The sequence below is a fragment of the Zalophus californianus genome, chromosome 4 (assembly GCF_009762305.2).
Source record: "Zalophus californianus isolate mZalCal1 chromosome 4, mZalCal1.pri.v2, whole genome shotgun sequence".
Taxonomy (NCBI): domain Eukaryota; kingdom Metazoa; phylum Chordata; class Mammalia; order Carnivora; family Otariidae; genus Zalophus; species Zalophus californianus.
Genome location: NC_045598.1, coordinates 74,491,672 through 74,518,236, shown reverse-complemented (window position 1 = coordinate 74,518,236; position 26,565 = coordinate 74,491,672). Strand labels below are relative to the sequence as shown.

General features: G+C 38.0%; 1 protein-coding gene across 1 annotated transcript in view; it reads left to right on the top strand.

Moving 5' to 3' along the window:
- Positions 1-7,679: 7,679 nt before the first annotated feature.
- GTF2B (general transcription factor IIB) overlaps positions 7,680-26,565 on the top strand; it is a 33,447-nt gene continuing 14,561 nt past the window's right edge. Inside the window, exons 1-3 of the mRNA XM_027581005.1 lie at positions 7,680-8,003; positions 8,306-8,453; positions 12,918-13,024. Coding sequence (XP_027436806.1) covers positions 8,437-8,453; positions 12,918-13,024 — 124 coding nt within the window. The 5' untranslated portion in view covers positions 7,680-8,003; positions 8,306-8,436. The remainder of the gene's footprint in view (positions 8,004-8,305; positions 8,454-12,917; positions 13,025-26,565) is intronic.

The window sequence follows — 26,565 nt, the reverse complement described above, 5'->3', positions numbered from 1 at the left end:
TTGAGAGTTTTTATCAAGAAAGGATGCTGTCTTTCATCAAATACTTTTTCTGCATCTATTGAGAGGATCATATAGTTCTTATCCTTTCTTTTATTAATGTGTGTATCACATTGATTGTTTTGCAGATATTGAAACATCCCTGAAGCCCAGGAATAAATCCCACTTGATCATGGTGAATAATTCTTTTAATGTACTGTTGGATTCTATTAGCGAATATCTTGTTGAGAATATTTGCATCCATGTTCATTAGGGATATTGGTCTATAATACTTTTTTAGTGGGGTCTTTGGTTTTGGAATCAAGGTAATGCTGGCCTTGTAGAATGAATTTGGAAGTTTTCCCTCCATTTCTATTTTTTGGAAGAGCTTCAGAAGAATAGGTACTCTATGCTCTTTTAACAGGTAAAATTTCACTCATAAATATGAACAAGAATGTTCATGACAGCATTGTTCATAATACAAAAAAAAAAAAAAACCAAAACCCTGGAAATATCCAATTCCTCCATTATTGGTGGTATAGTTAAATAGATTCTGATATGTAGTCAAAGAATGCATTTCATTTCTGCCACTTGAAAAATAACTAAGACTACTGAATATGATCTCTTTGTACAAATAAAACAAAAACACATGAGTAGATGAATATGCCTGCATACAATACGGGTACATTTACATGAATTTGAATGTGCAAATTAGATATTGGAACATATAAAAATTTTAACACAGTTTTTCTTGTGCTCAGAATTTTAAATACTTTTAACTTCCCAAATTAAAAATTTGTTTAATATTTTCAACAGGCCTAGTGCTTATGCGATTGGAATATGGCAGTGTCATTTGAGCTGGAAACAGCGCCATCTTTTGGCCAAAGTGCTGAGGTGGGAGGGAGTTTGGGAAATCTGAGGGACTGAATGACCACCAGTGTGGTATGGTGTCCCTTTTGCTGTTTTCAGGCATCACCTTTTGTTCAGGAAATGGGAGTAGCTGTCTACAGTGCTTGATGATTGATCTTAAGAAGACACATAATCTTTCTCTATTTTTATTTCATAATCAGGATTTACAATTAAATGAAAAAATACATTTCTCCATTAATAGATCAAAAACACTTTTGAGTTCTAAATAAAAGTACTTAAAAGTATGATCTATCACAGTGTAGTTTAGTAGTTTGAAAGCAAGCCATACCTAAATTCTCATTAACTTAACTTTAATTCTCATTGAAGTGTAGCTAATATGTTACCCTGGAACAATTTGATGAATATTTGAAAGAATCAAGCATGTCTAGTTATTTTAGATGTGGAGATGTATGACCATTTAGTTTGGTGGGAAATTCTCAGGATTTCTATTGTAAAATCAAACTCGTGACCTCTGGTTTGTGGGGCATCTTTTTTTTTTTTTTAATGTTAGCTTCCACATAAGAGGAAAGAAAGCAGAAAGATATAACCATTCCCTCATTTGCAAAATCAACACTAATGTAAGAGTATGGCAAGATTTTAACAGGACCAAAAGAGGAAAGATGATAATCCACAGACCTGCTAGAAGCGAGCATTTGATGAGAGGCTCCAAAGTTAGCCTGAGTGTTCAGAACAGATGAATGCAAAAAGAGACATGGGCTTGTTATGCATGTTTTATGCTGCATCTCGATGCCAATGCCATAGAATAAAGTCACTAAAACAGTGGAAGATAGCTAACCCATTGTGAGCTTTGTCGTTTTAATTAAAAAGCTACATTCAAATTTACTTTGGTTTTTCTTTAACTTGAAAAGAGCCACCCCAGGAAAGGTATTCTTTATAACTGATGGTGTACCAAATATCACCTCTACTAAGCTCTATTTGGGAATTGCTCTCTTACTGTCGGTCATTAAGAGATCTGGGTTAGCCGTGAGCACGTGTTAGTACTCAGATGCTAATAATACCAGTAATGAGAGCAGGGACTCTTGTGATGTCTGAACATGAGGCACTGAGCAGACTACCCGTCTTGACTAAGATCAGTGGTGGAACAGTGGGTGGCAAATGCTTTACTTCACAAGTGTGGGGCAGGGTCCTTTCATCTCATTAATGTGAAGGAGGAAAATGGTAGGTAGGAAAGGTCAGAAAATAGCTAGAGTGAGCCGGTATAATGGACAGTTTTGTAGAAGAGAGAAAGCACAAAGGAAGCAAAAAAAGAAAAAGGAAAAGCCATAAATGGGAAAATCCTCTTGGTAAATCTCACTAATTTGGTCTAATTATTGTGAAGAACATCAGAATAGTGATACTTTAAATATATTACTTCATTCAACCAATAACTCACATGAACCAACATTCATGGGGTGTCTTCTGTGCGCAAAGGATTAGTCAGTCACAAAGGTTGGAGGAAAATTATGATGCCTCAGTCCTCAGTAAGCTCACTGCAGCTTCCTCTCAAGCACCTGAAGTAATAGAATGGACTGTGGTCAAGCATTGCTTAGAACAGGCCCTTAGTACATGCATTGGTTTCACCACTTAAATTGCACTAAGACTTAAGGGAACTTCTGTATTTTGTTCCCCTATTTCAAAGGTAAAGATCGCTTCCTGTTTTGTAGTATTACTACCAAAGCTACAACCTTCCTATTTGTAGCATTTATCTTGCTTCCAATCTTATATTGTTATAAATAACATTGCAATGGACATCTTCATGAACATGGCTTCCCATAGTTTAGATGACTTCCTTACTCTGGTTCTCAGAAGTGGGCTTACTGGCTCAAGAAGCTTTAACGTCTAAATCATTCTTGGAGTAATGCCAAATTGCTTTCTAATAGTGAGCAATGCATGACAGTAATGAGAGGAGCAATTTTATATTCTTGTCACGTGGTCATCCTTTATAACTAATACTTTCAGAGTTTTCATTTAATGTTCAAATCACATGAGATCATTTGAAAATAGGTACTTATTTTCCACAATAAGGTTTTTAGCATGTGATTTTCATGGAAACAGTAAATACCTAATGTTAAAATTTAGTCTTTAAGAAAGTGTCAAGTAACATGTCACATGAACATGAACATGTTTCATGTTCTCATTTTTTCCCAAGAGTTCATCAGGGCACTCAAAAACCATTAGGAGATGGATGGCTGGGTGGCTCAGTCAGTTAAGCAGCTGCCTTCAGCCCGGGTCATGATCCCAGGGTCCTGGGATCGAGTCCCACATCGGGCTCCTTGCTTAGCAGGGAGCCTGCTTCTCCCTCTCTCTGCTTGTTCTCTCTCTGTCAAATAAATAAAATCTTAAAAAAAAAGTTAAAAAAAAAACCATTAGGAAAACTTTAGAGGTGAATCTTATCTACACTACAGTAAATGTGCTTAAAAACATCTTTAGGAAATTATAATCTCATATATCACTCAATTTCCCCATATTTCTTATTATAAAATGAGACAGTTGGTAATTGGGAGCAATATTAGTTTTAAGACATAGGATAAAACATCACTAAACAGTGCAGCATAACTTTTGATGTCACAGGCTTAATGCCAAATGATATCTTTTTGGAAAAATATTAATTTTAATAGTCACTAGGCTATTAATATGAACCTTTTAAAGTTATTTTGTTTCATTTTGCTTTTATCAGTGATTTTTTTAAAGATTTTGTTTATTTATTTGATAGAGAGAAAGAGAGAGAGAACAAGCACAAGCAAGGGGAGTGGCAGGCAGAGGGAGAGGGAGAAGCAGGCTCGCTGAGCAGAGAGCCCAACATGGGGCTCAATCCCAGGACCCCGGGATCATGACCTGAGCAGAAGGCAAACACTCAACCTACTGAGCCAGCCAGGCTCCCCTTATCAGAGTACATTAGAAGTTTAAAAGAAAACTACTACTCACTGAACATTGAATTAAAAACTGAATTAATTTCTATCAAGCTTCCTCCCTGATCCTGTAAGGAGATAACTGACAGTTAATATTTTCTATTTATATATTATTAATGTTTTAAGCCTAAATTCTACTTCCTAGCATGTGGAGAAACTACTGGCTTTTCTCAGTGAAAGGCTAGCTTTATTCTCAAGTGGAGGACAAGCTAGCTGCCAATACTGGGTAATAAAAGATGTCACATAAATCAACAAACAAATGGAAAAGTTAAATTCAGGATCGCATATGCAAGTACATTTAGCAATGGGAGATGAGCCAGGCACATTTCAGTGTAGGCAGCACACAGTCTGACAAACACAAGTATCTTTATGCAGACAGCTGATCAGAATATTTTAGATCACAGCTGTCCTGTAAAATCAAGCCCACATGATTGCTCCAGGTACACTGCTTGTTGAATCCATTCCTTGATCCTAAAGTCTGTAAATTGAATTTCTGTACATTGAGTTTCTATTAGGAAGCATACTGCATGGACTCTGATGCCAAATTGCCAGGGTTCAAATTCCAGCTCTGCCATTTACTAGCTGTGTGATTATAGGCTATTCTTAAACATCCTGTGCCTCAATTTCCCTATCTATTAAATGGGGACAAGAATAGTATCCAGCTCATAGAGTTGTTGGCAAGATTAAATGAGTTAATAAATGCAAAGCCTTAAAATAGTACCTGGCACATAGCAAGCACTCTAGGGGCATATGTTGCTATTATTAATTTCACGATTATTAATTTTTATTACTACTTCTATCTGAATTTGAAGAAAACTTTATGTCTTTATTAAAGAGTCAAAACGATAGTGAACGCCTCTACAAATATAATCTATATTTCCCAGGGCACAGGACTTTGGGTCCCCGAATACAGTCCTGCAGTATCAGTTACACAGTCGGCTTACATAGAAGGGGGAAAGGTTTAGAGTCAGGCGTTTCTGGTCTTGAATTCTACCTCCACCAGTAACTTATCGTGCGACTCTGGGCGCTTTACCTACTCAACCTCTCTAAGACTTTAGAAGGAGCAGAATAATATCTTGCCTGATGTGATAACCAAGAAGGAGATAACTTAAGCGGAATGTGAGGTACCTAAGAGATGGCCTGAAGCATAAGGACCTCAGTTCTTGCAGTTGCATGTGGGGCCCTCCGTTTCCCTCTCTGGCTCCCTGCCACCTTCAGCAAGGTCTTACTGTTCAGCCTGGTGAAACCAAACCACCACAAAGCAGGCCCAGGACAACCACCAATGGAAAACTCAGTGTGTAAAGATATCATTGGTAATACAGGAAGTATTATAATGTTATATTAAAAAAGGTTTACAAGTCCATATTTTTTAGACAGGCACACTAAAATATGTATGAGTCAAGGTGATAGATGGGATTTGTTTTTTAAATGCTTTAGGGGAGCCTGGCTGGCTCAGTCAGTGAAGCATGCAACTCTTGATCTCCAGGTCATAAGCTCAAGCTTGATGTTGGGCATGGAGCCTACTTAAAAATAAATAAAATAAAATAAAATAAAATGCTTTAGCAAGGGGAGACGTAAAGAAAAGGATACATGATACAAATGGGGCAAAATCTTGGTAATTGTTTAATCAGGAAGAGAGGTAATGAAGATTCATTACATTATACCCTCTAATTTTTAGTGTGTTTGAACATCCTTGTGTATGATAAAAATTTTGAAAAATTAAAAAAACCCTCACATTTCTAGAAGTAATACCTATTACATGAGGCACCAGGCACATGAGGCTTATCTAATATTCTGGGCATTTCATCCCATTTCCAAGAGTCCAAGTCAGATCTGGCCATACATTTCATTGAATCCTCCATTCTTCCTAGCCTAGCAGAATATGTCATATAATTTCTAAACAAATATTTGTCAAGTCTTGCTTAGGTTAGGAAAATGTCATTTTCTCTCAATGTTTCCAAAAGTGAGGCCACAAGCTAGATTTAATGAACCTCCACCACATTATTCCAAGAAGCCTGACACAAGAGACCACATATTATATGATTCCATTTACATGAAAAGTCCAGAAAAGTGATTCCTGGGGCTGGCAGTGGAATTCGCATTAACTGTCCATGGGCATGAGTGGGCTCTTTTTTTTTTTTTTAAGATTTTCTTTATTTATTTGAGAGTGAAGAGACAGAGATTGGGAGAGAGAGAGAGCACAAGCGGGGAGGAGAGGGAGAAGCAGGCTCCCCACTGAGCAGGGAGCCTGATGTGGGGCTTGATCCCAGGACCCTAGAATCATGAGTTGAGCCGAAGGCAGACGCTTAACCTACTGAGCCACCCAGCACCCCTGGGCATGAGTGCTCTTACTGGGATGACGGAAATGTGCTAAAAGTGGATTAGGGATGTATGCACAACTTGGTAAAATTACCAAAGGGGTGCCTGGCTGGCTCAGTCAGTAGAGCATGTGACTCTTGATCTCGCGGTTATGGATTCAAGCTCCACACTGGGTGTAGAAATTACTTAAAAATAAAATCTTAAAAAAAAAACCGTTAAATTACTGAAAGTCACTGACTTCTAAACAGGTGAATTCTGCGGTATGTAATACCTCAATAAATAAAAAAACATATCTAGGTGGATCATAAACTTGTCAAAAATTATTTATTAAGTATGTAAAGCATTTTATACTTTAGAAGAACAATAACTAGCACATCAATTTTGATTTTACAGTAGTAATGTGAACTTTTAAAATAAATGTTTAAGTTAAAAAAGATGAATTAATTTAAATAATTGATTTGAATGACTTAGTTTACTTAATTCATTCACATATTGAAGTTAAATAGAAATGAGGATACTGACAAACCAGAAGTTTTGGTACATGTTAGTCTGGGTCACGATTCCTACGTGATAAAACCCCAACTCTATGTGCGTGTGTGTGTGTGTGTGTGTCTGTGTGTCTGTGTGTATGTTGTGTTTTTTAATCTTAGGATCAGATGTAAAGATTAAATGGGATAAATGTTGATGAAAATGCTATATAAATTGCCTATGCTGTACAAAAAAAGAAAAAGAATGACCTACCTAAATTGTTCTATTTTAATATAAAAGAAATCCTAACTAGGTTATGACAGATAAGAGACCCTCCAGGTGGGGGCAGAAGTAATTTAACAGGTTGCCCAGCTTCTTTCCTCTGGGGTTTCAACTTCTCTGATTTCTTTCTTCTGCAAACATTACTGAATGCCTACCATAAACCATTAGGTGGTAGGTCCTTATTCTTGATCTTCCAGAGGTGTCTAGTTGCCCTCCTCCTCCGCTCCCCCTTTTGCTCCCAAGTCAAAGTGCTGTATCTATAAAAACTTCCCGCCCCAATGGGGTGGAGCACCCCCAAGCCCTTTTCTGTTTGCATTTGGCACAGCTGAAATGAACCGGCATTTCTGAAGCTTTTCCAGATATTAAGGGAGAACCCCACCTCCCACCCCCCCACCAGCCAAAGTACAGTCAAATAGTCAGTCAAGTTTTTAAATTACAGAATTACAGATTGGAAGACTGGAAAAAGAAAAAAAAAGAAGAAGAAGAAGAAGTTCTCCCATCTCCAGCCGGATTTCAGATTTCAGTTCCTAAACTTTTGCTTCTTACACCCCTTGTTCTTTCTGAGGAAGCGAGCCTTTCCCACCTTTCAAGAAAACAATGAAGGCTCAGTGGCATTTAGGTCCCAAGCCCAAGAGAACAAAGCAGCCACTATATTCTAAGTCTTCATCCCCATAGAAACCTGGAGCACCCTCTTTCCTCTGATTCCCACAGGGTCAAAGTTGGTTTATTTTCAGCAGATTGGTGGTGGTATTGTTATTATTATTACTATTCTGACGTTAGTTTGGCTAATTAATAAATCTAGGGTCCTTTTGAGGTATCAAACATTCTACTAAGTTCCCTGTACTTCGGCTATCAGCCAAATTTGCAAAGGCCATGGAAAAAAATTAGGATAGGGCCCACATCTCCCTGCCTCAGGGGTGCAGAGTGCTCTCACAAGGTTTTGTTTCATCTCCTGCCAGCTCTAAAAGGGTATGCAAAGCAGATATTATTACCCCTTGCACGGAAAGGAGAAGGAATGTGCCTAAGAAGAAACAGCTTGCTAGCTGATGACAGAGTCTGCATTGACACCTGTTCTGGCTGACCTAAGTGAATTTCTCTCTTTATTCCAAATTCCTTAAGTGGAATCGCCCCTCTGGGCAAGTAAGGATTGCGCTCAAACTGGCCTAACTGACAGCAGGCTGGGAGGTGGGTAGTAAACCCTCGGGAATGTGGGCTTTGCCCCCACCACGAAGGCCGGGTTGTCTTTGTATTTTAACTCAGTCCAGTTGAGGGTATCTTTGGTGTAGCCCGTTTGTAGAGTTGCCTTGAGAATTTTCCTAGGTAGTTTTGTTGATTCGCTCAGCGGCAGGGCAAATCACAGAAACGGAATAGGAAAATAAAAAAAACGCAAAGCACGTGGCGTACAGAATCTCACTTTTCTTGGCCTTTCTCCCGATCCGTAGCCGCGCCCTATTACGACTGCGTGGGTGGCTTGCCTATAAAAGCCCGTCTGGGAGCGTCTCGTCGCCACAATCTCTTCCTGTTCTTGGTGCGTCTGTTGTGGCTTCTAGCTGGGACCGCAGTGGCCGTGAAGATGGCGTCTACCAGCCGGTTAGTATGTCCGGCCGAGCCGGGCTAGCTAAGGGGCGGGCGGAGAGTGCCAGAGCTGGGAGGCGGCCACCGGGGCTGTCGCGTCGGGCAAAGCGCTCGGGAGGCGCGGGGAGAGGCGGCGGACTGGCGGAGCCGGACAAAGGCACTTCCAGACGGCAGGGCTGTCAGGGGTGTCGCAGGGGGTACCGAGCCGTCGGCGTTACCACTCCAGCGTCCCGGCTTGTTTTCTCACCCAGGCACCACCCTGTGGGGGCCCCTGTGTCCCCAGCCCCTGGTTTCGCCTCCTTTTTGAGTATTTTAACCGTGTTTTTTCTTGTTAATTTTTTCTACGCTTGTTTTTCCAGCTGTGGCTCAACCAGCCCATCCTTTCCAAAGAGCGGGAAAGGGTTAGTTCCAGGCCCTTATCGATCTGACAGCTAGAAAGTTAGGGACGTCAGCCTGATGGAAACTGATTACCATCCCAGAGGCCTTCTGAAATGGAAGCTAGGGCATTTCAAGAGTTGATAAGTTCCCTTCTAAGAGGTTTATTTTTTTACAAATGTCTTCTGCATACTCCTGAAGAAAATCTTTCCCGCAGAAAATTACTTACATATGCTGGGAAGTCACTGTAATATATTCTTTAAAATGTGATGTACTCATATCTACAGGAAATGTATGCAGTGCCCTTAGAGGCAGCCTTTAATCCTGTGATCTGAAAAATGCTTGTAGACCCTAATTATCTCTCATTACCATTATGAGGTAGATATTAGTATTTTTGCATCAGTGTAAACTGAGTCATGCCAGTGTTGACTTTTCCAAGGTTAGTGTTAGAACAAAGTGTAGAATTTCTTATCTATTTCCTGTTATCACACAATTGGCCTCTAGTTAACTCATAATGTATTAAAAGTATCAACTTAGTTCTATAGCCTCTGAGAGGTAACTCTGGCATAATTTCACCGAACTTGTTATCTATGAAATAGAGTTCCCAATGAAAGCCATTATCACAAAATAGCAAACTGAAGAAGTCCAGGTCCTTTTGTGTTAACTCCTAAGACTTACTGCTTTATGTTACTGTACTTAAAAAAAAAAAAAAAAAAAAGTGTTGGTGGAGGCAGCATTAGGTAAAACAACTTGGAAACAACTCTTAAAGCCAATGACACTCTTGTTTACTGATTGTAATTCTGTGATTGAATGCTCAATCATTCTATCTGGGTGTGGCTCTGTTGGGAAAGGCTTCGTAGGTAAGTGGAAAACTTTAGCTACCCAAAGACACCTAAATACGACTTACGTTCTCTTATCACAGTAGATCTGAAAGGTCAGTGTGGTCATATTTGGGCATAGCTTTTCCATATAATAGGACAGGAAATTGTGTTTGTAAGAAAAATTTGCAGCAGTTAAATATAGTAAGTTCATGTGATTGATTCTTTACCAGAAGAATACACTTTCCTTTGTGTGCCTTTATTTTCTTCATATGTTAAAAAATAATCTTTGAAATAAATTTTTTCTGGACACGTGTAGGTCTTAAATATATGTGTCATTGCAGTTGTCCATCTCGAGTTTTTCTACCAGTGAGAACAAAGGTAAATGTTAGTATTTCTGCCTTTAGCTTTTTACCCCCTGAGGAAGATGCAGTTACTAGGTTATGAAACTGCCCGGTGTTTTCACAGAGAAAAGCACAAATGTTGTCAGTTCAGATCTAAACTTCACCACTATTCTGTGATCTTAGGCTAATCATTCTCGGAGCTTAATCTTTAGAAGGGAAATAACCCTTATTTTGCAGGGTTGCTTTGAAGATTAATAATATATATGTAGTACTAGATACACAGTAGGCACCCAATAAGTGATAGCTATAAAGTGAGATTTGGATTTATCTGGTTCCTTAGGGACTCTAAATTGTTTTAATGTCATTGGTTGTTGTTCACTTCATTCTTTCCCTTTCATTTCTCTCCCTTACTTCCCCCACTACCCTACTCTTGTGGTTCCTCTTTTGTATTCCTGTGGGTATTCTGATTAAAGTTGACAACTTTATTGTGATTCATTTTATTTTGGTTAGGTAACACACACAAATAGTGCAAAAACAAGAAGAAAAGTGAAAAGCAGTTTCTTTTCTTCCCTAGCTCCCAGCCATCTAATTCTCCCCCAAAGCAGCCATTGTAACCAGTTTCTTCCTGTTTTCCTAATGATTCTCTGGTTTAACAAGCATGGTTAACAAACAGCGCTAACCTCTCTTCTTCCCCCAAAGTCTGTTGTAAACACCGTCTGCTACCTTGCTTTTTACCTTTTTCGTGAAGTGAGCACAGACATTTTAAGTGCACAGTTCAGTTACAAAATGAGCACACACACATAGCTACCACCCAGGTCAAGAAATTAAATACCACTGGCATCCTGGAAGCCTCCTTGTGACCTCTGCCATTACCCCCTTTCCAAAGATAACCACACATCCCAACTTCTAACATGATAGATTTGTTTTGCCCACTTTAAAGTTTATATAAATGGCCTGTGGTTTCCTCTATGTTTAGTTTCTTTTGATAGCATTTTGAGAGTTAACCTTTTCCTGAGTATAACTGTAATTCATATTTTTTTCCATTTTTGTATAAAATCCCTAGGGGCGCCTGGGTGCCTCAGTCAGTTAAGCATCGAACTCTTGGTTTTGGCTCAGGTCATGATCTCCCTTGTTGTGGGATTGAGCCCTACATCGGGCTCTGTGCTCAGTGTGGAGTCTGCTTCAGATTCTCTCTTCTTCTCCCCCACATTTTTTCTCTTTCTCAAAATCTTTAAAAATCCCTAACTTACTCTTTTTACTTAGCGTATCTTTGAGATGTTTACATATCATTTATATATGTGCACAACATACTTTTTAATAGTGCAAAATATATTAGTCCTTATCTTTGTATGCTGTGTGCCATATAGCTGCCTCTTTGTCATTACTTTTATTCTGCTAAGATTTTCCTTTATTTCAACATAGTTTTTCATAATTTATACTAATTTCTTAATTTATCTGTCATAATGTATTAAAATATTTCCGTAGTAGGAATTTATGGAATAAGTGTGACTATAAAACAAACCTCTGTTCCTCCATTTTCCCAATGAAAAGATCCAAGACATGTTTTGGTTAATTTGAATATATACATTTTGGGAATGTGGGTTATTAGTTTTTCAGTGGGAATCACCTATGTTGAGAGTTAACATTCTGAATTATATTTGTTGACATTAGAAAATTTATCCAAAACCACAAATACCTGCTTACTTACTCTAAGAATGGTTAATGATGTCTTTTAAATGTATATTTGTGGGGGGGGGGTTTGTTTTGTTTCTTAAAGATTTAATTAAGCACATGAGAGTGAGACAGAGAGAGAGAGAATGAGAGCAGGGGGAGAGGGAGACAGAGACTGAAACGAGGGGTTCCATCCCAAGACCCTAGGATCATGACCTGAGCCGAAGGCAGACCCTTAACAGACTGAGCCACCCAGGCACCCCTAGATGTATATTTGTGATGGCCATAACATAACCTTGTGCTGTAGTATTTCAAGTAAACTTTTAAAGAGGGCTTATTTTCTATGATACCAAACACTTAATGATTGTGAGGGAAATAACTACTAAATCTATGTTAAATATCTTTGTTGCTTTTTATTTAATTTTAATTTTTTTTTTTTTAAAGTAGGCTCTATACCCAATGTGGGGCTTGAACTCACAACCCTGAGATCAAGAGTCAGGTGCTCTCCCCACTGAGCCAGCAAGGCACCCCTCTGTTGCTTTTGTAAAACTGATTCTTTTGTGTCTTTTAAGATTGATTTGTCTTCCCCAAACTGCTTTATTTTCAAAATAGAATAATTGAGCAAATTAGTACTATCACAAATAGATTAAAAAGTAGCTTTTGAAACCATTTCTTGAATGGTAGCAAACTCATTTTTTGGACTAAATGAAATCCTCAGGTCTTAAGTTCAGCAGAGACACATCTATCACCCTCCTCTATCTACCTGTTAGGTTCAGTGTACTATTCTAAATCTATTACTAAAATATCCAGCAAGTAGGAAAAAAAAAACAGACTTGAAATTTATTCTCTAATCAGAGAAATAAGTGGTAGGTCACACAAACCAGGTGACTATATGTAAATGTCACAGGTTATTATGGTAGCTACTCATTTCTATGCTAATCAAGATTTTTAAAGATCTTAGTAGCCTCCTGTTAAGAGAAAAAAGACTGACTTTCCATTTAGGTTTTTAAAGCCTTCCATGTCTGCAAACCTAACTGTTAGAAAAAACAATTTTAATGGAATCTGTTAATTACTAGCTGGAATTAAAAGTTACCTAACTGGGTAACTGGTTTACTTTGAAGATTTAGCTTAAGTGTATTATACATGTGTAGTATTGGGAAAGTGTTCAAAATCTTTCTTTACCCCTCCTCCCCCTGCCCCCAAAAGACTACTTTGTTACATGTTGGTTGGGGGAATATAAAAAATTCTTTTTTTTTTTTTTTTCCATTTAGCTTGGATGCTCTTCCAAGAGTCACGTGTCCAAACCATCCAGATGCGATTTTAGTGGAGGACTACAGAGCTGGTGATATGATCTGTCCAGAATGTGGCCTGGTTGTAGGTGAGCAGTTACTGTGGTTTTAATTGAAATCACTATTTTGGGTACTTTGTTTTTGTATATTTCCCAAAGTTTCTTTTAATGAATACATTTTGATTTTTTTTCCCTACAGGTAATTATTTATATAACTAACAAACAAGAAGAATTAGGAAAAAAAAAACAAAAGTAAAGTTAGAGATACCATATTTTTTGTCTATACAAATGTATATATTTCATAATGTGGAGTATGAAGGAACATTTAAAATTGAGACAACCAATCCAAAAGAAAAAGCCCAGTCCTTAGTCTTCCGAGTCCTTAGTCTTTTTTTTTTTTTAAGATTTTATTTACTTGAGAGAGAGAGCAAGAGAGAGAGCGCTCAAGTGAGCACAGAGGGAGAGGGAAAAGCAGACTCCCCAGAGCAGAGAGCCCAATGTAGGGCTCGATGATCTCAGGACCCCAGATCATGACCTGAGCCAGCCACCCGGGTATCCCTCCTGAGTCCTTAATCTTAAATATTTGATGGGGGTGCTGGGGTGGTGGTGGTGAAACTTGTGCATATGAAATAATGAATAAGGTGTGCCTGGGTGGCCCAGTCAGTTAAGCATTTGACTCTTGGTTTTGGCTGAGGTCATGATCTCAGGGTTGTGGGATCCAGCCCCACATTAGGCTCTGTGCTCAGCGTGGAGTATGCTTGAGATTCTCTCTCCCTATCCCTCTCCTCTGCCCCCTCTCCCTCTCTGTCTCTCTCAAAATAACTAAGTCTTTAAAAAGAAATTGAGTAAGTTTAATCTAACTTTTGTGGCTTTAAACAAGATTTGTTTTAGGGTAATAAAGGTATATCTGTACTGAGTCTCATCCAAGGCCTTTTAGTTAACGGAGCCAATCACTTACATAGAATGATTTATTTATGAATTTCTGGTATAAAATTGTCAAAAATACTGCTTCATGGGGCGCCTGGGTCGCTCAGTTGTTAAGCATCTGCCTTCGGCTCAGGTCATGATCCCAGGGTCCTGGGATCGAGCCCCACATCAGGCTCCCTGCTGGGTGGGAAGCCTGCTTCTCCCTCTCCCACTCCCCCTGCTTATGTTCCTGCTCTCTCTCTCTCTCTGTCAAATAAATAAACAAAATCTTTAAAAAAAAAACTGCTTCTTAAAATTTTCATTTTGTTCCTACTTGCTCACTTATCCAGATACATAGCCAAATTTTGAATAGAGATGGTCTGTTCGAAATTATTCTTATGGTGGGGTTGCAGCTAGTACCTGAAAAAAGGAGTAATACTTAGCCATTTGAAATACTTAGAAATGGGGCACCTGGGTGGCTCAGTCTCATTAAGCGTCTGCCTTCGGCTCAGGTCATGGTCCCAGGGTCCTGGGATCAAGCCCCACGTCGGGCTCCCTGCTCAGCGGGAAACCTGCTTCTCCCTCTCCCCCACTTGTGTTCCCTTTCTCGCTGTGTCTCTCTCTGTCAAATAAATAAATAAAATCTTTAAAAAAACAAAAATACTTAGAAATGAAAGTGCTAGTAGGATTATGGGACGTATAACAGAAACATTGGTGATGATATATTATGGAATTGTCTTACTTGGAGACATCTGTAATATTCATCCAAGTAGGCTGCTCGCCTCAGACCTCCAGTGGGAGTTTTATATCATACAGAGTTGCTAATAGGAACTAAAATCCACTTACAATTAATTGAATTCTCCTCAGTAAGCAATATTAATAGCTTATATATGCTGGGCACTGTTTTAAATGATTTACATATTCACTCAGTTTATCCTCAGAGAAACCTTTGACGTGACTACTAATATTATGTTCATGTTAGAGATGAGAAACTGAAACTGAAGTTTAGTGTGGCAGTGAAGCTCCACTGTCTACATGGAGTCATTTCTGTCCTAGATTGCCTTTCGTAGTAAAACGAGTTCAGTGTGAGACAGGCATACTATGACCCACCACCTATTTTATATATGACCTGCCTGCTAAGAATGGCTTTCTCATGTTTAAGTGGTTGAAAAAAATCCAGAGAATAGTAACATTTGGGGACATATGAAAATAATATCAAATTCAGATTTCAGTACCCATACATAAAGTTTTATTGGACACAGCCACAGTTTTATTGGACACAGCCACACTTGCTTGGTATCTGTTGTCTACGACTGCTTTCGCACTATGACATCAGGATTTAGTAGTTGCAGCAGAAACCAGATGTGGTGTTCTCGTCACGTCATAGTGCTGCCCAGTGCACTATAAATCCCAGTAATGCAGTTACAACTCCTCAGCATCTTGAGTACAAAGCCTGTCTCCATACTACAACATTTTGTTACCATTGCATACCCATTGTGTCAAAACAAAAAGAAAAAAGGCAACTTTGAATGTCATGCTTTTAAGGTACAGTGGAGTGTGGATTATTTTGTTATTGAATTAGATGGCAAAGCACTGTATTTATTATGCAGTGATACTATAGCTCTGCTAAAAGAATACAGTAACCTTTGACATTACCAAATAAACACTCATCATGCCAACTCAGTAAAAACAATGATCAGAAAATTTAGAAAATGTAAAGTGGAATATCTCATCATAGCAGAATTTCTTCACCAACATCAAAGAATAAAAATAAGGCTGCAGTTAAAGTAAGTTTCTGACTGGCTTATTTGTAGCCCATGCAGGGAAAGCCATTTACCAATGATGAGTTAATTAATTCGTGTTTGATTGTGGTAGCTGAAGAATCATGTCCAGAAAAAATACACTTATTTAAGACGATTAGCCTCTCTGCAAAAACAGTTGCTTGAAGAGTTGAGGACCCTGGGAGCAACATCAATAGTCAGTTAAAAGTCCAGACAAATTTCAAGTATTTTTCCCGGACTCTTGTTGACTAGCTAGATGTTACTGGGTTGTTTATTCAAGGTGTCAGTGCAGAGTTTTTAAGAGTTTGAATCATCTGCATGGAACAACTACAGGAGAAACTATTTTTAAAAAGTTACAAAAATGCTAATTTAGTACAACCTGAAGCGGGGGAAATCTTCTAAGATGTGTTACAACTGATCGAAAAATGCATGTGGAAGAAGACTTAGTTTGAGAAATTTACAAAGATGGTGAAAAGGTAAGATTTTTAAAGCCTGTAGTTCTTTGTTGTATTCATCAGCAGATACATTGTAGAAAAGGTTTGAATCTCTGTTATTGATCAGTAACAGTATCAGTAGTGAACTTCATTCACTCTCATGGACTTAACTGTCATTTCAGTGAATCATTGTCAGAAATAGAAGCTGAATATCTCGACTTGGCCTACCACACAGTAATTTGATAGCTTAGCAGTAGCAAAGTTTTCTTGTAATTGTTTTTGAGCTCAGGGCCAAGTTGAAATTTTTCTGAATCCAATACTGCCTTCAGCCACTGCTATTGTACACTGAATGGCTTTAGAAATTAGCTTTTGTTGCAGACTTGCTAATATTAGTTAATTAATTCAACCTAGAATTGTAAGGCAAAACAGTGCCTATATGTTAAAATTGCACTGTAGTAAAGTCAGTTTCACAACAACTAACATTATTTGAATCATAAACAATGTCAAATTACTTTAATGTATTTTATATACTTTCATTGCTGTCAGAAGTTAAAACAGGAACTAGGATCTTCATTCCCACACAGGTCTGCAGCAGGTATATTTTCCAGACTCAAACTATATTTTAATCAGTGTTTTTCAGACCTGGATGCAAAGGAAATTTTCATATTTCAGAATCCGATTAACTCTGCAATTAAGGAGCTCCCACCTAACCTTCAATTGGGAGTGATTAATCTACAATGTAATGACATGTTAAAAGGCAAAATATCAGAAGAATGTAATAAAATTCTATAAATGCCTTTCAAGCAATGAATATGCTCAATTAAAATCATATGCTTGCAGATTAATATCAGTATTTGGCAGTACTTATCTGTGTGTGCAAGACTTTTTTAAAAATGAAATACATAAAATCCTGTTAACACAGCATTGACAAATGAATATTTGTAATTGACTTTGATGATAGAGAACACTAACTGAATTCCAATTAAGTGAAATATTGTCACCCCAAAAGAGAATTCTATTCTTTCTCAGTAGTAGATATATATTATAACAAACTATTATATTTTAATTTTTAATTTCATCAAAAAATTAGTGGAGTTTTCTTCTTTATGTAAGTGCCACAGTTGAGGCTCTTGACCCACAAAACCTAAAATATTTACTATATGGCCCTTTACAGGAAATGTTTGCCGATTAAGTTAAATGAGAGCATTCTAATTCCACAGTATTAAGATCAAACTGATAGTATGTCAGAGTGAGGCAGAGACAGAAGATTGAAGATCATTTCAGCTTCTTGGCTCTCCTAAATGTAGTCATTTAAAAAAATAGTGCAGAAATTTTGCATCAGCCCTTCCATCAGCTTCACACTAGCAAGATAGTTGTGTAAGATGAACCAACTGGAGAAGGAAGATCTAATTCACAAGGTTTACATGCTTTTTTGTGCTTGGAATCCCTAATTTTTACTTGCATTTTTCTGCTTATGTCAAACCAAAGGAAGTTAATTTTCTTTTAGTTTGCTTTATTTACTTATTAGTCTTGAACACCAGCATTGGAGCTACTATATTTTATCATAACTAAAGCAACTAGCCTAATTGTGAGGCTTGAAAATTAAAAAATATAATCTGAACTTCCTTTCTATATACAGAAATTTCTTTTTGTGATAATTGGTTTTTCTGACATAAGATGTAACACCTGTGGTTTTTTTTTTAAAGATTTTATTTGTTTATTTGACAGAGAGGGAGAGCACAAGTAGGCAGAGAGGCAAGCAGAGGGTGAGGGAGAAGCAGGCTCCCCGCTGAGCAGGGAACCCGATGCGGGGCTTGATCCCAGGACCCTGGGACCATGACCTGAGCCAAAGGCAGACGCCTAACGACTGAGCCACCCAGGCACCCCGTAACACCTGTTTTAAAATATACAGTAGCTTCATTCACATATTTGTGGTTCATTGTGTAACTTAACCTGCAGTGTGTCCTGCAAGTGAATAATCTGTTCCGTGAGGGTGGGTGGCAAGAGTCTGCTAATAAAGTTCCATTTTGCTGAGGAGATCATCAAATTATGTTGAAAAGAGCTTAAATGAACATGAACATGACAGTCTGTGAGTCTAAATTTTAAAAATACATGTGCATGTGTACATATATACACAAACATATATTGCTGCCATAGATTGATCATAAATTGAGATTATATTATATATTTAATTGGCTTTGCATCAATTTGTTGGTTTAAAGACGTATGCTGTCTGTTGCCAGCTCAGTTCTGCCTTTATCTCTTATGCTATGGAGACAGGGAAGAAATTAGTCTGGGCCAATATTCTGCAATCTCCTAAGGGCATAAAATTTGTGACTTTTTTCACAAATTTTATGCCCTTAGTAGATTGCAGATTTAAATTTAGGTGTCATCATGTGCTTCCTAATAAATAATCTTGGTTTACATGGTTTGAATGTGCTTGCCATAACATTTTACCTTTTATGAAACTTTTCAGATTATACCATTTTATTGAATAAGCTTTTTCAGTAGCTTCTGATTTAAGTAATCCGACAACTTTAGAAACTGGAACTCTTAGAATTGGTTTTCTTGACAACTCTATACTTAATATTTAATTTGTGCTTAAACTTAAGGCAGCCTGTTGTCACTAACTCCTCTTAATTTCAAACTCAACACTAGATACTGCTCAGTTGTTATCTTCAGAGCCATATATTACTCCTCTCAACAGAGCCCATGACTACCACCTTTTTTAGTGAAATAATTTCATAATAAAAAAAAACTTACATGATTATAAACTGCCTTTTCTTCAGTCTCTAACAACACTCTTTTCACTGTCCTTCAAGCCTTCATTCATAGGATCCTTGAGGCCCACCACTCAGTCTCAAAACCAGTGCCTAAAGTGTTTCAGTTTTTCTTAAACAACATCATACTTTCAGGAACCAGTTTCTGTTTCAATTACATGACAAACTACTTGAGAACTTTGTGGTTTATACCAGCCATTTTATGTTGATTATGATTTTATGGATCAAGCTGGACCTGGAGGACCCACTTCCATGATAGCTTTTTCTTTTTCTTTCTTTCTTTTCTTTTTTTTTTTTTTAAGATTGTATTTATTTATTTGACAGAACACGGAGGGAGAGGGAGAAGCAGGCTCTCTCTGCCAAGTAGGGAGCCCAATGCGGGGCTCAATCCCAGGCCCCTAGGATTATGACCTGAGCCAAAGGCAGACACTTAACCGAGCCACCCAGGCACCTCCCCCCCACCCCCCCCCACCCCCCCCCCCCCGATGGCTTTCTCTCCTACAGTTCTGCCTCTTCTCTGCCCTTTGGCCTCTCCATACAGATGTGCCATGCTCTAGAGTTTCTCCGTAGTTGTCTCAGAGTAGTCATATTTCATACATGGTGGTTGATTTCCAAGAGAAATACCCCAAGAGCATGTGTTTCAAGAGCATGGAAGCTGGGGCGCCTGGGTGGCTCAGTCGTTGGGCGTCTGCCTTCGGCTTGGGTCGTGATCCCGGGGTCCTGGGATTGAGCCCCCACATCAGGCTCCCTGCTCGGCAGGGAGCCTGCTTCTCCCTCTCCCACTCCCCCTGCTTGTGTTCCCTCTTTTGCTGTGTCTCTCTCTGTCAAATAAATAAATAAAATCTTAAAAAAAAAAAAGCATGGAAGCTGGACTCAGGTAGTTAAGGACAATGCTTGGAATAGGATCACTTCTGCAATCTATTAGTCAGAACAGTCATAGGGCCCACCTAGACTGGAAGGGGTGGAGAAATAGGTACCCCCTCAGTGTGAGATAGATTAGGTCATGTTTCTGAAGAACATGTTGATGAGAGAGATTATTGCTGCCATCTTTGGAAAATACAGTTTGTCAAACAGTGTCTTTTAATTTTTTCCCCCATATTTAAGTGGTTGTGTGATACTTAGTTTCATCTGTAACTTGGGTTGTTCCCAATATTTTGCGGCTATTTTTAATACTATTTAACATGTAATAACTGTCTGATTGACTAGGAAAAGTCAATTTTATTTTTTATTTGAATTACAGGATTTTTTTAAGCATGGAAAGTGTTATGATTTGTCACTGGCTATTTAATCTTACCACTGATCCTTGGGATATTGGTAGTGATATCTAATCACTAGATTAGGTGATTAGATATCACCTAATCAAAATAAGGTCAATTTTTAAAGCAAAGCGTTGTCATTTCTACCATGAAACTGTTGACTCTGACAGCACTGTTTTGTGGGGTTTTTACCCCCCAAATCCTAATTGTGATTGTGTCACTGTAAAAATTGAGCACTAGGTGGCAGTGTAATCATATTTAGATTATCAGTTTGTTCATAAATTTGACTTTGTACATTGTTTATAGTCAGCAAAGTATTAGGTTAGCAAGCTGCTGTGATGGTTGTTAAAACACAAAATTGGTTATGACTTTTATAAATTAGGATTTCAAATAATGTGTTTAGATCTCGTGGTATCATTTCTAGTTAAAGCTACTTTTTGTGTGCCATTTAAAACTGAAGTCTTTCATTGTTCTTAAAAGGAATATAAGGAAAATACCAGAAAATAGTATAGGTAGATTTGAATGAGAAAAATGAGCCAATTTGACCTCTCCTTCTTAAAGTCTTTCTGGATACTGATTATACCAGTGCATCTGAAGCATGAATGTGCATTAAGAATCAGGTGTATAAAGATTCCAGACCCCATTTCTAGAAATTCTAGCTCAGGTCATACATCGGTAACATTAAGAAACACATATCTGTACTATTAACCTTACAATTTACCACATTTTTTGAGATCTTCTGTATTTTCAGAGTTTTCATCTTTGTTTTCATGTTTTCCATGCCTCCAGACTGCCAATTCCTGTAGGGCAGGTATCTTATGTGTGTCCATAGTTCCTAGTATAACTAGTGGCCTTCGCATCCAGGCTTGGCTCTACTAGTTAATGAGCTATGGAACTATAACCAAGTTACATAATTTCTCCAAGCTTAACTTTCTTCATGTGTAAAATAAGTCGTGACTCCTCCTCCCCCACCTCCAAAACAGGCAGCAGGTACCATACATCTCAGAATTATTAGGAATTGTTAAAAATCAAATGAGATAATGTATAAAATGTATAGTATGAGTTTTCAATGATACATATTTTGGGGTTACAAATACTCCTTTTTTCTTAACCTTGTAGAAAAAAGCAGGTTATTCTAAGTCTGAGCTGCTTTTCATCATAGCAAGTCAGTTGCAAGCTATGTTTGAGTGGGTCTAGCATATGGAATGCTCTCTAACTGTAGCATTTTAAAGATTGCCGGATTACCAATTTTAAATTTGCATTATAGTGTTTCCTAAAGGAAAAAATTCAGGAATATTCACTTTCAAATTCTTGCTTTGGCACCTCTTCTAAGGCCTCAGAGACAGCCTTCTTACCTAGTTTAGAATTTTTAATTTAGATGCTACTTTACCTTAAGCAACAGAGAATTACTAACTTTACTTGGTCAGCACAACCACTCTTTAAGGGAAACTGAGGCTTGGAGTACTTAGGTCATTAGCTCAAGATTTCACATCTAGTAAGTGACAGAGCCACTCAAATCCCGATCTGTAGGACTTAACAAGCCTGTTTCTGTTAAGGCACTGTGCCAGTCAGGGAGAGGGATAGAAGGATCAGATGCTCTAAGCAAGCTCTGGAGCAGCTCTTCGGCTAGTGTGTGGAAGGGAAGAGGGTGCATTAGTACAACACAGCATGGTAAAAGTTCTATTCCAGAGCTTCCAAGTTTGGTGAGAACACAAAGGAAGGAAGCAGTGACTTCCTGGGGAAATTACTGTTGAATTTACATTGAAACATGATCATTAAGTAGGGGTAAGGGTTTATGGAGGGAAGGTCATTCCAAGTGGAGGGAAAAAGAAATGTGCCCCATAGGATAGAGGCCTGCAGGTGTTAGTTTATGAATGACTCAAATTACTGTGACCGAGGTTAGGATGCACGTTCCATTAGAGCTACAGTTCCTTAGCTTAGATGCTGTTGCCGCAAACCTACCTGTATCTGAGGAGAAAAGAGCTATATTCAGGTTCTCTGGGATGGAATTTACAAGGCATTTTCCTTTCCAAATGGCTTTCCAAATGGTAACTATACTCTTGACTTGTAGAGTTTGTTTTTTTCAAGTATCTGTTGATCAGATAGCTTTTGAAAATTGTCTCTGATGTAAGCTTTCTGTTAAGAATGTACTATGGTAACCCGGGGTGCCTGGGTGGCTCAGTTGGTTAAGCGACTGCCTTCAGCTCAGGTCATGATCTCAGGGTCCTGGGATCGAGCCCTGCATTGGGCTCCCTGCTCGGCGGGAGGCCTGCTTCTCCCTCTCCCACTCCCCCTGCTTGTGTTCCCTTTCTTGCTGTCTCTCTCTCTGTCAAATAAATGAAATCTTTAAAAAAAAAAAAGAATGTACGGGAACCCTAAACTAAAGTCAGGATTCTTTGAAATAGCGTAAGGAGGAATGATAGGAAGGGGTAGATGACTGAGAAAGGTGTGGAAGCTAATGATGCATTTCATTTTCAGCATTCCATTTAACACATGTAGTGTGTTGACCCAAACAGTTTTCCAAAGCATCCTATTTTTTTTTTTAATTAAAAAACTCAATGCTTAGGGCTTGTCCACCTTGAATAATACATTCTCATTATTGAACTTTTAGACTTGGCATTTTTTGGAAAATTTTATAGTTTCAAATTAAATGGTTTTAATCTACCTTTTGAAAACAAGTAATTGGAGAAGGTTGTTCTAAGACTCCTACTTCTGAATTCTCTACCACTGGTTATATATGAAAATGCTCAAATCACTTTCCGGGAAGATAGCAGAAAGAACTGAAATTTAGGGTGATTCCTCTTAATACTTGTTTTAAAAATTCCTTTATTAATTTACAATAAGAAACAAAAACATTCTGAGTCTAATTCAGGCCTAGAAGATCAGACTCTCTAGGGTTGGCCTTCTGGCTGCTTTTGGTATGTTGCAGTTTTCCCCTGCACTGTTTAGATTGTTACCATAAGCCATTCTGGTTTTAATAGCGTATTACAAAATAACTCTCGTTGGATTTATATTTATAGCTTGCATGGTAAGGAGGTTAGATATTTGTTTGTCTTGGTGTACTATTTCCTTTAGACTATAAGGCAAAGTGCCTTGGTTCTACAGGACATTCTTTCTCATCTCCTTTCTCTCCTACCCCATTATTCCTTGTAGTGGTAGAGGCCACTGGTTGTTGCCTGATTTCTCTTACTTCACTCTTGGTTTAGTAGTAGAATCCCCACACTGTAACTGGGTGTGTGGCTGCCCAACTGGATTGTATTTCCCAGCTTCCCTTGTAGCTAGGTATGACCATGTGATCTAACCAGTGGGTTGTAAGTAGAATAGGTATGTGCAACTTTAGATCCTGCCACAAGGGATATACCCTCCCTTTTTCTTCTTCCCACTGGCTAGAATACAGACATGGTAAAGGGAACCACCAACAGGCATCTAATGCTGCAAACCCTAGTCATGATAAAGATGGCTTATTAAAAAGATAGGAGGAGCCTGGGTCACACTAGTCTAGGACTATTAACTGTGGACTGTTAATGTGAAAAAGTTCTATCCTGTTTTTGCTACTATTATTTTTGCTATAATTACAAACCTGTATCCTTCCTAATAAATTTCTAGAGTCTTGGGAATTTATTTTATTTGGGTCATCTGTTAACTGCCAGGGACTTCAGGTACCTGGAGAGACTGAGAATTCCTGGTGGTGGTGGATTGGAAGGTTTTCTGACATGACTGCCACCACCAGACATGGGTTTGATAGTTTTTCAGTACAGGATGGATAAGCAGAAAAGTCAGCGTGAGGCTTATGAATAAAAACTACAATGAAGAAGAACAGTGATCCAGTGGACTTAACAAAATTCTACCCCTGATATAGTTTACTAGAAGAAGGTTAGAAAAATAACCGATTTTTTGTAATCAGTGAAATAAAGCTTCAGTAATATTTCTATTAAATGTTTTCAGAAAGAAATAAGGTAGCACAAGGAGACAAACACAGTAAAACTGTTATAGATAATAATTAGCTGACTTAACATTCTAGGAAATTGAATCAGTAAAGTGGAGAAGACAGCTGAATATAGAGTGAATGAGAAAGTGGTAAAGACAAGATACATTATGGTACTACTTGAAGATCCAAGGGAATATGATAAAGTATTAAAGATACAACAGAAGAAAATGTTATATTTGTGGCAGAAGACCCTCAGGGTTGCAAATCAAGAATCCCTCACACCAGTGGGAGTGTATCTTTTAAACATTTAAAAAATGTCCTTAGTAGAGACTTGCAAAGAACCAACCGCTAAAGTTAACTGATTCCTCTGTTTGTTATGTGACAGAAAAAGGAAGTCCTAAAACAATCTTTTTTTATGAATGTATACATAAATCCCACAAAAGTGAGTGCTTAATTCTACTTGCTGATTGTCATGTGCAACAGCATTGATGACTGTTTGCTGATATTTCTGGTTCTCCTTTGAGCCACATGGTATGTTTATGCTTTTCCACCCCCTTTGAAGTTAAGCACCACTCCTTGACTGGCTTTGGCCAAGGGCACGTGAGAGGAAATGTTACTAAACTGTTAAGTCAGTGCGTAACTTACCACCTTCTCTTATCCCCCTAGCATGTCTCAAGTGGTAGGAATTCTATCCTCTTGAATGAGGATGGCATAGAAAGCTGTCCTATCCCTATATAGACATGTGGTATAAGAAAGAAATCTTCGTTTTAAGCCACTGACCTGAAATTATTTACTACTCCAGAATAACTTTATTTATCTTAACACATAAGTGCTAGAAGAATAATAGCCCACAGACAACTGTGGCTGGCTTTCATAATGTAAGAGGATAGTATTGTAAGAAACACTATGGTTTGCCAAGATGACAGACGTTTAATGAACTCAACACACTCCTAATATATAAGATACTCTGCATTAGAATAGAATGATGCTTTAATAGATAACTATTTAGGTTCACCTGTTGCTTTTATGCATAATGTTGAAATATTGGAGACATTTCTGTTTTAAATCAAAGGCATTGTTTTGAGAGTTTTGACAAGTGCTGTGGACATAAAATAGAAATGGAAGTTAAGCATTGGAAGAGGAACAAGTTCTTTGCTACTGATGGGATTCTATATCTAGAATATTCAGATCAAATTTTAAAAATTAATAGTCTATTAAAAGTGGTTGAATATAAGCATATAAAATATTATAGCAATTACTAGTTAGAAAATGGGATTTTTAACAGAAAAAAATTAGATCTCGTCATAAATGTGACATACATATAATCTGAAAGAAGAGCTTGAGAAAAAGTATATTCCCTTGTCCAAGAAGATTGATAATTGTTCTGCCATCCCCAAAATAATGGATAGGCTTGGTGCAGCTTAATTCAAAATCAGCAGTATTTTGGTGGGAGTGAATTTTTATTTGTGATGTATTGAGGTATAATTGCCTGCAGTATAATGCACAGATCCCAGATGTACAGTTTGCATCCTGACACTGCATATACTGGTGTAATCAACACTAATCAAGATGTTTAGACCATTTCCTTCCCTTCTCAGCAGTTCCCTTATGTTTCTTTCTAGTCCGTCACCTCTGTCCCCCAGCCCAACAGCAACCACTGTACTGATTTCTCTTCATAGATTATTTTGCCTGTTTTTGAACTTTCTATAAATAGAATCATATAGTATGGTTTTTTAGTCACTGACATTCTAGGGGTTCAGAATAGTGTTTTTGAATGCATTTACATTACTGCATGTGTCGTTAGTTTGTTTGCTGAGGGATAGCCCATTGTGTACATTTTCTATTAATGGACATTGGGTTGTTCCCAGGTTTTAGTAACATGAGTAATGCTGCTATGAACATTCTTGTATGAGACTTTTGTAGATAAATATTTAAGAGTGGAAATGCCAAATCATGAGGTAGGTGCCAAAGTAGTTGGTGTGAATGGTTTTGGCAGTCATTCTCAAGTCGTTCTTGAAAAATAAAGAGATGAAACTTACTCTCTTTAGAATATGGTAAAAATCTTAGTTCATTCTCTTTAGACACCGCTCTAATATATGGATTGAGAACTGTACATGTGTGGAATATAGAATATACATATTGAGTGCATTTACTTTTTTGGCTGAGGAACCTGATCGAAGTGGTAGCAGGCACACACTAGATGGAGGAACAGTACTGTTCTGTATATTATGGTAGTGGTATTATTTTGGCTATTATAAATTTTCCTGTATAGACTTTTTATCTGGTGTTCATTTTACAAAAATCAGTGTTTGGTTAAGAACGAACCGGTAAAAGTTGGCGCGCTCCTCTGTTTCTAGAACATGAAAGGATGTGGGAGGTTTTGTATATGTGTGTGTGTTTGTGTGCATGTGTTTATCGGCAGGCTGCTGCTTTGCCAGAGGTTGAGTATACCTAAACATTATGGCTGCTTTGTGCACTTACCCTTGAAAAGATTATGTATTGCAGTTTTCTTCCAGAGCAACTTTTAAAATGCTGCCTCATTTAGG